We start from the raw sequence: 13451 nt of genomic DNA, 5'->3' as shown, positions 1-13451 counted from the left end.
ATTCCGCCTGGAGAGGAAAGAATTTTCCTGATGTCATAAAATACCAGAACAAGTTTTTAGCTTAATTGTAAACAGTAATTGTTGCCAAGAAAATGAGATCTCAGAAATACAATTTTTGACCTAAAATGGCCACTTAGCATAATTATTGATTTACTTTTAGGTAGCACTATTTCCTTTGAAATTTTACTGTCTAGCTATAGAGAAAAGCATGACAACTTCCCTTTCCTGTCCCTGCGGTACTTTTGTTTCTTGCATTGTGAGATCAGAAACTAGTTGAATACAGTAGATGAGATATTTTAAGATTATTTTATCAGTCTAGATTTTAAATTAAGTTTGTCATCATCTCCATAGCTGTAAAGTAAGTCTGTTTTAAATTGCTAATTAACAACAAAAATACTTTAATTCCTACATTTTTAAAGTGTTCTCTTTTAAATTCTTATACATTATGAAAGTTTAAGTTATGAAAACTTTTCTGTTATGTCTTTGCATTCTTTATTGCATTTAATGTTAACTTTTTCTAATTAGAAATATATCCTAAAACAGTGAAAAAGTGACTATTCATTTTAAGTTAAAAATAAGACAAGCAGGGTGATTATGTATTAAGGCTTTTTTCTTTGTCTTATTTTTATTTTTGATCTGAGTTGCCAAAAATAGCAGCTTTTGCTGCTAGCTTTGGTGTGATGCGGACCATGCATTGTCAGGTTCCTATAAAGTAATATTGAAAAAGGCAAATAGTTGGCAGTTTAATCTGCTTGCTCCTGTGGCCACACTACTCAAAATACTATGGTTCGATTCATCATAAAAGCTAAACAGGATTCTCAGGTACTACTAATAGTGTACTATTTCCAAAGAACTTATTTTGTAAAGAAATCCATAAATAGAGGGGATAAATGGTGATGGAGGGAGACTTGACTTTTGGTGGTGAACACACAATATAATATGCAGATGATATATTATAAAATTTACACATGAAAACTATATAGTTTTATTAACCAATCTCACCTCAATAAAGCCAATTAAAAATTTTAAAAAAGGAATCCACAGATATAAATTTCCATGGAAAACCAGATCCCCACTGCTTTACTCCACATCTCATTGATAACTGACTCAGCCATAGGACTGAGAATATTTGTCTTCAGAAATTTCAAGTCACCAAATAATACACATTTTTTTTGGTTTAACATTACCTTTTAGTAGTGTTTTTATTGAGTGATATTTCTCTAGTTTGATTTTTACTGATCGTCATCAGTGAGTGAATATAAAAACAACACCATAAAACAAACAAACAAACAAAAAAACTGAAGCGGGATCATCTATATACCCTGAATTTTTTTTTTTCTTTTCGTTTTTATTTATTTATTTATTTTTTACCCTGAATTTTTGTTGTTGTTCTTGACTCAGATAATTTATTTAAACAATAGGTAATAGTGAGGGGGGGGGATAAGTTTTTAAATAATATATTTTAAAGCTCTTCAATGCTTTAAAATATGTTATTCAGAAATACCATTTTCTAGTTATGCTACTTGAAAATAGTTAAAATAAAAGTTACTATATTTGATTCTTTTAAAAAAATCGTTTTCTTTACAGAAAAGGATTATATTTGCCTTTTATTCAGAATGTCTCATTCTTTTAAAAAAATCCCTTTAGTTATAGTACTGTGAAAATGTGGGAAAACATTTTTCTCTTCGTTTTTCATATCTGTTCATGCCTGCAGGCCTGGTTCCATAGCCCTATGGCTTTCTCTAACAGTAACAAAACACTGAATTTTATGATTGGAGCCATTACTAATTTACCTGATGTACCCCCGCCCCCCAATTATTGCACTGTTTCAAGGCTTGGGACAGTGGGAAGGAACCATGAACTGAGAAGTGTATGAGTGAAACATGCTAAATTATGTATTTAGGAACTAAGAGAACCTAGTGGTCCAGTTTGTTCATGGTTTGAAAATCTCTAATATCCACAATTTTAAATGCTGGGGTTTTAAAAAAATTATTGATTGATTTTTAGAGAGGAGAGAGAGAGAAAGAAAAGAGAGAAACATCAATTTGTTCCACTTATTTATGCATTCATTGGTTAATTCTTGTATGTGTCCTGACAGATCAAACCCACAACCTTGGAGTATCTGATGCTCTAACCAACTGAGCTACCTGACCAGGGCCTTAAATGCTGTGTTTTTTTAAAGCTGGATAAAAATAGAGATGTTTTAAATTTATTATATGACCCAGCAGTACTACTACTAGGAATCTATAAAAGAGAAATGAAAATATACGTCGACCCAAAGACATGTATGTGAATGTTCATAGCAGCATTATTTGTAATGGTCCCCGACTAGAGACAAGTCAAAAGTACTATCATTTGGTGAATGGATAAACAAAATGTGATAAATACTATGTATGTGCGTGCGTGCACACACACACACACACACACACACAATGGAATACTACTTAGCAATTTAAAATTACCAATTTAATTAAGTCTGCTATATCATGGATGAAATTTAAAAACTATGCTAAATAAAAAAGTTGGATGTAAAAGACTATATAGGCTATGGTTCCATTTATATGAATTACGTAGAAAAGGCAAATTTGTAAAGAAAGAAAGCAGATCAGTGGTTGCCTAGGGCTAGAGGTAGGAACAAGGATTAGCTACAAATAGCAACTAGAGATAAATGTTCTAATTATTGTGGTGATGGTCTCACAATTCTATAACTTTACTAAACTCATCGAATTGTACATTCAATGGGTTAATTTTATGGTATGTAGTAAATAACGCTATTTTAAAAAACAGAAATTTTCCACATAGTTGAATCATTGGAAAACAAAAAACACAGAACTACAGAAATTTAAAATTGGATTTTGAATTAGTCTCTCTGAAAAAATTTAGGTGTAGTTCTGAATTGTTTAGTAGATGTCAACACAAGTTTGTATTAAAAGACTAAAATTTTTTTTTTAAGTAACACATCCTTATAGTATTCTAGTTCTCTAACATTTCTTTATGCCTTCTTTTTTTTTTTTTTTGCTTGTTTATGGTTTAATCAATAACTTACTTTAAATACTGAAAGGTAGTATTTAGCCCTGGCTGGTTTGGATTAGTGGATAGAGTGTCAGCCTGCAGACTAAAGGGTCCAGGGTTTGATTCCGGTCAAGGGCACATGCCCGGGTTACGGGCTCGATTTCCAGAAGGGGGTGTGCAGGAGGCAGCCGATCAATGATTCTTTCTCATCATTGATGTTTCTAACTCTCTCCCTCTCCCTTCCTCTCTGAAATCAGTAAGAAAATATATATAAAAAAGGAAGGTAGTATTTATATGATAAGACTTTTATTTTGTACATTAATCTCTATACTAGCTTGCTTCTTCAGTTATTAAATCAACTGGATCTTTTTATTTACTATATATTTCTAAAAATAAATAAATTGGGTTTTTATGAATCAAAACTTTTTAAAGGTTCTCATACTAGTAACTCTAAAACTTGCTATCAATCTGGATATTTACATGTTAAATCTTCTTAAAGTAAGAGTTATTAAAGTCTTATAATTTTTTTCTTTGAAGTCCTAATTCTTTTCCAATGCTGTTTCTTTTGATAAACTTTTAGTCAACTAACTGTTAGAAATCATTTTTATGGTATGTATCCCAAACACATACTTGTTTTTGGATTGCACATTGGTTGGTTGGTTGCTGTTTTTTTAATCCTCACCTGAGGATATGCTTAGAGAGAGAGAGACAGAGAGAGAGAGAAAGAAAGAAACAGCGATGTGAGAGAGAAATATTGATCTGTTGCCTTCCCCACACATCTTGACCAGGATTGAACCCACAGCCTAGGTATGTGCCCCAACTCTGAATTGAACTCGCAAACTTCTGGTGCACAGGACAATGCGCCAACCTACTGAGCCACCCGACCAGGGTGCTTAGTTGTTTTTTTAAATAATAGCAGTCTTTCTAAAGCACAGGCAGATGTTGTTGACTCTAAGAGTGCATTCCTTGGTAATACAAAGTGATATGGTATCTGGGAAACATTTTGGACAGCAGAAGGAATCCAGTTGAATTTTAAGATTTTCCACAAGCAGTTGAAATGTACGTAATAAAAGAATTGACTGTATAGTTGATGACATGCCCATTATAATTCAAGTGCTCAGCAGTGCAAGTGATATTTGCATAATAATTCATGTTATATTGGAGCAGTATGAATTTTGGTTAGATTTCTCTCAGTCATTATAGTAGCCTTGTCATATATCTGAGCAATGTAGTTGACTAGTGTCAAAGAAAATTTCAAAGCCCTGTTGGAGGCTTTTTGTCACCTTTGATACATGCCATTTTATACAGTATGTAAATCTCAGGAACTCTGTAATCGTGATAGAGTTACTATTTTTGGCAGAGGAGGAAAGGGATTTTAGGGAAAAGCCAAACCCATGATATAATAACTTTTTAAAATTTAAGTTCTTTATTGTTTAAAGTATTAATATGTTTCCTTCTCCCCCACCTCCCGCTCATTGACCTCTTCCCGGCGTTTCCACCCCCCCCCCCAGCACATGCCCTCACCCCCCTACTGTCTGTGTCCATGGGTTATGTTTATATGCATGCATACAAGTCCTTTGGTTGATCTCTTACTCACTCCTCCTGCCTTCCCTCTGAGGTTGGATAGTCTGTTCAGTGCTTCTATGTCTCTGGATCTATTTTTGTTCATCAGTTTATGTTGTTCATTATATTCCATAAATGAGTGAGATCATGTGATATTTATCTTTCTCTGACTAGCTTATTTCACTTACCATAATGCTCTCTAGGTCCATCCATGCTATTGCAAATGGTAAGAGTTCCTTCTTTTTTTACAGCAGCGTAGTATTCCATTGTGTTGATGTACCACTATTTTTTAATCCACTCTCCTGCTGATGGGCACTTAGGCTGTTTCCAAATCTTAGCTATGGTGAATTGTGCCGCTATGAACATACGGGTGCATGTATTCTTTCTGATTGGTGTTTCTGACTTCTTGGGATATATTCCTAGAAGTGGGATTACTAAGTCAAGTGGGCATGATATAATAACTTAAAATATTCTTTTCATGAATTCAGTATGGGCTCAAACATTTAGATTTTTGTCTTGCTGACAAAATTAAACTATTTTGGCAGCTAATTTACTCGATTTACTTTATTAACTCTGTTAAATTATTATACTGTGTTATATTTATGGGACAAAAGATGAAATGATTGAGATAATTTAATGGTTTAGTCACATTGATCATGACCCTGAGTTGTATACATATTCTATCATTAAAAAAAAATCTGTTACTAGGTTTTTGTGTGTGTGTGTATTTTTTTAAAACATTTGGAGCTATAACAATACCAATAAAATTTAACTAAAATAAGTTTGGATGAGCTGCATGTTAAAAGTTCTTGTCCTGTTTTTACTTGTCATCCTGTTCCTACAAGGAATGTCTCTAACTGCTATTTGGATGTATCATTCAATACATATTTTGACAATTTTCTTATTATTATATTGCTCTTGGTCTCTCCAGATTTTTATTCATGTATGAAGGTAAAAATTTAAACACCAGCTAAGACTGTTGGATGAAGTAGAGTTCATGTGTACCTTTTAATGGAATAACTCAAATAGAACAAGACATGCAAAACTAAGTCTCTTTGAAAGTATGCTTAATGATACCACTAGAATTTATTATTATTAAATATCTCATCTATGTACATGTGTGATTTTGCTTCTGCCTCTTCTCTATCCTGACATTCAAGATATACCTTTTAAAGTTTCTATTTAGGAGACTAAGAATAGATCATTCCCTTTATGCAATAAACATGAGCATCTGTCATTTTTCAGCCCAGTATGCATTGAATAATGCAGAAATGAATAAAATATTTTCTGCCCTCAAATTACTACTATTTGAACATATTGGGATCTCTTAGTTAAATCTCTGGACTGTATCAGTTTTATAATTTTCAGATTCTGCTCGCTTGTTTTTTTGGTCAGGAATTCTCATAAAGCTCATTCAGAATGTTTATTCATATTGTAATGATGTAAATCCTTGTCAGTATTGCTCCCTTAAAAGATCACTGTCATCCCACTGCTGCCACCAAAAAAAAAAAAAAAAAAAAAAAGAAAGAAAGAAAGAAAGAAAAAGGTTCCTGTACTATAGTTTGTGGGTTTTAGTAGGATCTTTCTTTGGTAGGTGGTGGTCATGATGCTTCAAATATATAATCTTTTGTAAGCTATATATTACTTAGTTGAGCCTAAAGAACAGGGTCAGAGGTTCACTAACTTGGTGGGTGAAACAGGTTGTCCATAATAGACAGAAATAACCAGTCCAAAGGCCTTATATATCAAGAGGATTTACAGCTCTTGATTTCAGTCTTCTTTTTAAATGGTGTTGAAATTAATCTAATCACGTGGTATGCCTAGAGGAACAATTTTGTTATCTGGGATAGTGATAACAATATTAGTGTGTAAAAAACATTTTTTGTACTATTAAAGTTTTTCAGCTACAGAAAGAGTTCTATTTTAATTTTTAAGCAGTAAAAGATGATCTGAAATAAAACTTGTTAATATGAATATGGTATTTTATGTTGTTGATTGTTGTGCTCATTGATGATAATGCTACTTAAAGATTTAGATTATACATTTTGCATTGATTACTGAAGACCTTTCAACTGACATCTGTTAAGAACTTAAACTTTATATACTTCAGGTTGTCAACCAGTAGCTTATGAGATAAGAGGTTCCAGACTTCTATTTTCTTATTTATCTGTGGAACAGTGATTAAGGGATAAATTATCATTAAAGATGGGTATTTGGAGGAAGAATTTGAAGCAAAAATTTTAACTTCAGATAGAATGATCTAGAGTTATGTAGCTGTTCTGTATTTAGTTATAATGGCATTTCTGGCCAACTTAATAAATTACAATCTAAAGTTGTCAAAGTTTATTAGTGATGCAATTTTTGAAAGTTAAACTTTCAGTAGTTGAAAGCTTTATTCTAATCGTGCTTATTTCTTCACTTAGGGTTGAAAGGAGGAGCAGGAGGTACTGATGGACAAGGAGGTACCTTCCGGTACACCTTTCATGGTGATCCTCATGCCACATTTGCAGCATTTTTCGGAGGTTCCAATCCCTTTGAAATTTTCTTTGGAAGACGGATGGGTGGTGGTAGAGATTCTGAAGATATGGAAGTAGATGGAGATCCTTTTAGTGCCTTTGGATTCAGCATGAATGGATATCCAAGAGACAGGAATTCTGTGGGGCCATCCCGCCTCAAACAAGATCCTCCAATTATTCATGAACTTAGAGTATCACTTGAAGAAATATATAGTGGTTGTACCAAACGGATGAAGATTTCTCGAAAAAGGTTAAACCCTGATGGAAGGAGTTATAGATCTGAGGACAAAATTCTCACCATTGAGATAAAAAAAGGATGGAAAGAAGGCACCAAAATTACTTTTCCAAGAGAAGGAGATGAAACACCAACTAGTATTCCAGCAGACATTGTTTTTATTATTAAAGATAAAGATCACCCCAAATTTAAAAGGGATGGATCAAATATAATTTATACTGCTAAAATTAGTTTACGAGAGGTAAGTTAGTAAAAGCTAGGATTATGAAACCAAACATTTATGCATTTGATTTTAGGGAATTTAAATAATAGCTAAGATTTATTTAATGCTTACTACACATTATTTTTTAAATTATCCTAAGAATCCTCTGAGGTAGTACTGCTATTATACCTCTTTTATGAATAAAATTGTACATTCTAAGTTTAGTTACCTATATTAACAATTTAAATGCTAATTTTAAGTGCTACCTAGATTATGTACTATGAGGCCTAATGATGAATTAACTCTACTCTGTTTTTATAAGTGTGGTTTATGAGATCTGCATTGTAATCTCCTCACCTTAGTCCATGTGTAAGATTTTAAAAAAAATTGTTAGTTTGGAGTAATTATATAACAAAAAAATGTGTTAAAAGACAAAATAATTTATAAGGATACTGATTTGGTACATGAGTTTTAATTTTGTTCTATTTTTAGGCATTATTTCTCAAGTTAGATTATAATCTAACAAATATGGCTATGTCAGTTCCCTGCTTAAAATTCTTAAATGACTCCACATAGCATCTATTATAAAGTTCAAACTCTTTAGCTTAACATAAAAGATCATTTTTAATCTGATTTCCACCCATAACTGTATATGCATTTCCCTAAGTTTGCTCTATTATTATCTTATATATATCTGTGTCATTGTCTGAGCTCGACTCTGTAGAACACTATTGTGCCCCACTCTGCCTCAATACCAACTATTAGTCCAATGCTTACTTTAAGCATTTGGTATTCCCAGAAGCTAAGAGGGTATGTTGGGTGCCTTTTCTCTCACAAAAGACTTCTGCACATATCACTGTGCCAACATTGTATTGTATTTTAATTACTAGTTTGCTTCTGTGGTCCTTGTGCATTCCTTGAAGTGGGGTCGGTATTCATGGTCCCTATATATGCTCAGCATCTATCAGGAATGTGTGGCATGTAGTAGGTACTCAGTAAACGTTTATTGACTAAAACAATAAATGTATTTTTTATTCTAACGTTTTCCCTCCAGAGAAGTAGGTAGTTGCTCCTATCATGTTCTTTCCAGCCCTGAATTTCTCCCTCTTTCTTCTCCCATTCCATCCCTGCATCTTGAATGTTGCAATAGCAGACTCAAACTGTCCATTTCAGTCCAGGGCAGTGTGAAAGACATGCTTTACTTCTTTTTTCCTTTTCCTTTCCTTTCCCTTCCCCTTCTCCTTTTCTTTTCTTTTTTTTTTTTTTTAGCATGCCTGCTTGTACATGTCCTAAAGGGATTTTTTAATGGGGGAAATAATTTTATAATTATTGATATTCTTTTGGAGATTAAAATTTTGCCATACTGGGATCATCCTTTACAATTGGTAATATTTTTGTTTAGACTTTTAAGTTGTTTAATTTTATTTTGTGCACTTTTTAGGCATTGTGTGGCTGCTCAGTTAATGTTCCAACAATGGATGGAAGAACCATACCTATGTCAGTAAATGATATTGTGAAACCTGGAATGAGGAGAAGAATTATTGGATATGGGCTGCCATTTCCAAAAAATCCTGAGCAACGTGGTGACCTTCTAATAGAATTTGAAGTGTCCTTCCCAGATTCTATATCCTCATCATCCAAAGAAGTACTTAGAAAACATCTCCCTGCCTCATAGAATGAAAAACTTTGCTACTCATATTTTGATAAGGCACTGAAAATATAAAAGGACTGGCTGTTTATTGATGTAGATGTGAATTCTGTATAAAGATGTATAAATTATTTTGAGGGTTCATTAAATTGCATGAATAGAGACGGGTCAAATAAATAGGCAAAAGGGATTTTTACAGTTAGAGATGAGAAATCATTCACTCTATTTTATTTCTCCCAAGTCAGAAATTTTTAGTATTTTGCTTACATGTAAAGTTTGTTTTTGTGGAGTTAGTAGATATATTTCTAATAAAGTACTAGACTATCCAAGTACTTTATTCCTTATATCTTTACATTATCAATGTAGTAGGCTCTCATTTATAATGGAAATTTAAATTCTTAACTAAACTATACATGTGATATGTATTTCTAGAAAATAAAAACCCAAGTCATTTGGAAATGTGGTTAACTAGATTTAAATCACTATCTGAAATGCTGCTATAGGGCTGGTACCCATAAAAGAATATCCAAATGCATATGTTTCATCATTTTGATTTTTAAAATATGCTACAGTGTTTGTTAATAACATAGTTGTAATGTTCTTAAGATGGACCTTTTCTCCATAAAAAGGAAATTCATGGCAATTTATCTCCTGTGGAAATCCCAATTGTCTGAATTACTGATATTTTAGAAATAGGCTGTTTTTAAAATACCATATGTAATTTTATGCAAGTTGATTATATATCTTGGACTTAATAAATTATAGGCACATTTTATGGTCCACTAGTTTAAACTAGTTTGTTTAATAATAAATATGTTTTTAGAGGAAATGTTGTTACTTGGAATTAATTTTCCAATTACACAGTCTTCTATAACTTACTCATAATATGCTACATGTACCTTATGCAATTTCCCTAAAAAAGAATAAACTACCACTATGGTGTTTAGCCAAAATATGGGGAAAATAAACACTAACTGCTGCTTATGAATGATGTTACTACTACTTGTTATGCATATAAATATTTTACTTTTTAATATGCATAGATTGCATTTCTTAGGTGTTTTAATTTTTTAAAATATACTTACATCTAAAAATTGTTTTGTTTTCTGTTTTGTAACTCTAGTGAGAATGATGTTTTGAAACAGCATTTGGCTCAAAAGTAATTTTCAGGATGATGCACACACTCACAGGGTACACTGGATCCTATCACTCTTTAGCAGAATATGAAATCTTCTTTTAGAAATTCAAGAAGTAGGTTGTAATCGCCATTTATTTTATGGCTTTATTGAGATACTAGAGGCCTGATGCACGAAATTTGTGCAAGAGTAGGCCTTTGCAGCTCTGGCTGCCTCAGCCACCCTCCCAGCCACGGCTTCGTCTGGATGGTTGTTCCGCTGTTTGGCCATCCGGTCGATTTGCATATTATGCTTTTATTATTATAGATAAGTCACATGACATAGCATTTACGCTTTTATTTAAAAAAATTTTTTTTTACATTCATTATTTTAAAATCGATGGTTTTAGGACAGGGGTCCTTGAAACTTTTTAAACAGGAGGCCAGTTCACTGTCCCTCAGACATTCCACACATGCGCACTGCGGGCCAGGGAAGAGTCGGCTGCTAAACAACAGGCAGTGGCGGCAAAAACACCCGGCGGGCCAGATAAATGTTTTCGGTGGGCCGCATGTGGCCTGCGGGCCATAGTTTGAGGACCCCTGTTTTAGGATATTCACAGAGTTATGCAACCAACCATTCTGTATTTCCAAAACATTTAAATCACCCCCAAAAGAAATCCTATATCCATTAGCTCTCACCTTCCATTCCTCCAGCTCCTGACAAACACTGATCTACTTCTGTCTCTATGGATTTGTCTATTCTGAACATTTCATATAAATGGGAGCAAATGATATATTACTTTTTTTGCTTGGCTTCTGTCACTTAGCCATAATGTTTTCAAGATACATCCATGTTACACTATGTATCAAGATTTCGTTTCCTTTTTTATAACAATAATATTCCATTGTATGGATATACCAAAATTTGTTTAACCATTCATTAGTTTATAGATGTTTAGGTTATTTCCACTTTTTGGCTATTATTAATAACTAGGGGCCCGGTGCACGAAATTCGTGCACTGGGTGGGTGTTGGGGGGGGGGAGTGTCCCTCAGCCCAGCCTGCCCCCTCTCACATACTGGGAGCCCTCAGGCGTTGACCCCCATCACCCTCCAATCGCAGGATCGGCCCCTTGCCCAGGCCTGATGCCTCTGACGGAGGTGTCAGGCCTGGGCAGGGGACCCTCATTTCCCCTCATCACCCTCCGATCACCAATCACCGGATCGGCCCCTTGACCAGGCCTGAGGCCTCCGGCAGAGGCGTCAGGCCTGGGCAGGGGACCCCCAGCTCCCCGCGGTTGCAGGCTCCGCCCCTGCCCAGGCCTGACGCCTCTGGCTGAGGCATCCGGCTCAGGCAGCGGGGACCCGCAGCTGCAGCGGCCCCACGATCGTGGGCTCCGCTTTAGGCCCAGGCAAGGGACCCCTAGCTCCCGGGACTGCCAGCTTCGACCGTGCCCAGCTCCCATCGCTGGCTCCACCCCTACTTCCTGCTATCACTGGCCAGGGCGGCAAAGGCACCTGATTCTCCGATCATGGCTGGGGGGCAGGGCAAAGGTGGCCCCAGGGCCGCCTTTGCCCTGCCCCCCGGCTCTTAGCTCCCCCCTGGGTTTCCGATCACTGTCAGTGGCAGGGGGCTCTTCCTGCTTTCCCTTTCGCCTCCCTGCATTGTGCCTACATATGCAAATTAACCGCCATCTTGTTGGCAGTTCTTAGTTGGCAGTTAACTGCCAATCTTAGTTGACAGTTAACTGCCAATCATAGTTGGCAGTTAATTTGCATATAGCCCTGATTAGCCAATGAAAAGGGTATCGTCGTACGCCAATTACCATTTTTCTCTTTTATTAGTGTAGATGCTATGAGTATATTTGTACACGCTTTTGTGTGTATAATTTTTCAGTTTTGTTAGATATATATCTAAAATAGAATTGCTGGGGATAACCATATATTTTAGTTGTAAGGAAAATGCCAGAGAATTCAGCTAATCATACTTATTATTCCATCTTATTTATAGACTAGAGGCCTGGTGCACGAAATTTGTGCATGGCGGGGGGGAGGTGTCCCTCAGCCTGGCCTGTACCCGCTCCAATTTGGGATCCCTTGGAGGATGTCCGGCTGCCGGTTTAGGCTCGATCCCTAAAAACCGGCAGTCGCACATCCCTCTCACAATCCAGGATTGCTGGCTCCTAACCACTTGTCTGCCTGCCTGCCTGATTGCCTCTAACCACTTCTGCCTGCCAGCCTGATCGCCCTCTAACCGCTCCCCCGCTGGCCAGATTGACACCTAACTGCTCCCCTACCAACCCGATTGCCCCCAACTGCCCTCCCCTGCTGGCCTTATCTTGCCTCCAACTGCCATCCCCTGCTGGCCTGGTCGCCCCTAACTGTCCTCCCTTGCAGGTCTGGTTGCACCCAGCTGCTCTCCCTGCTGGCCTGATCTCCCCGCCAGCTGCTCTCCTCTGCTGGCCTGTTCACCCCCAACTGCCCTCCCCTGCCGGCCATCTTGTGATGACATTGCACGTGATGCCACCTAGGCTTTTATTATATAGGATGTCCTTAGGGAAGGATAAATATCAAGAAAATGTTCTCACAGGTTTAAAGAGCTGAGTGGTGGATGTGGTTTCTATTTTACTCATTTATTTTTATTTATTTTTTAAAAGTATATTATTGATTTCAGAGAGGAAGGAAGAGGGAGAGAGAAATAGAAACATCAATGATGAGAGAGAATCACTGATCAGCTGCCTCCTGCATGCCCCCTACTGGGGATCAAGCCCTACACCTGGGCATGTGTCCTGACCCGGAATCGAACAGTGACCTCCCAGTTCATAGGTTGACGTTCAACCACTGAGCCACACCCACCAGACTAGTTTCTATTTTAAACCCACTGTCTTTTATTGAAATTTTCTTGATTAAGTATTTTCTCCTAAATTAGATAAAGGATTTATAGATTATATAGGTGAATAATCTTTGGATTAAAAAGTATTTTTAAAGTATAGAATCATTTTAGTTGTAAAAAATTAATTTGCATTGGCATATACTAGTAAAAACTGTATACCAATATCTTTCTTATCTTAAAGGATATTGATAATGCCTTAGCACGAAATGCCCACTTTTTGTTAAATTCATTTAAAAGAGGTTTAAAGTTTTCTTATTTAAATTATGAAAG

The 13451-nt window shown here is 35.9% G+C and overlaps 1 protein-coding gene across 4 annotated transcripts in view; it reads left to right on the top strand.

Moving 5' to 3' along the window:
* The window catches only part of DNAJB4 (DnaJ heat shock protein family (Hsp40) member B4), a 53568-nt gene extending 43296 nt beyond the window's left edge, over positions 1–10272 (top strand). For all 4 annotated transcript variants that reach the window (XM_059689130.1, XM_059689132.1, XM_059689131.1 and 1 more), the window contains 2 exons: positions 6999–7567; positions 8970–10272. In XM_059689130.1, coding sequence (XP_059545113.1) covers positions 6999–7567; positions 8970–9203 — 803 coding nt within the window. In that variant the 3' untranslated portion in view covers positions 9204–10272. The remainder of the gene's footprint in view (positions 1–6998; positions 7568–8969) is intronic.
* Positions 10273–13451: the final 3179 nt, after the last annotated feature.

The sequence above is a fragment of the Myotis daubentonii genome, chromosome 3 (genome assembly GCF_963259705.1).
Source record: "Myotis daubentonii chromosome 3, mMyoDau2.1, whole genome shotgun sequence".
Classification (NCBI taxonomy): domain Eukaryota; kingdom Metazoa; phylum Chordata; class Mammalia; order Chiroptera; family Vespertilionidae; genus Myotis; species Myotis daubentonii.
The sequence above is the reverse complement of the archived record's forward strand: the minus strand, read 5'-3'. Positions and strand labels throughout refer to the sequence as shown.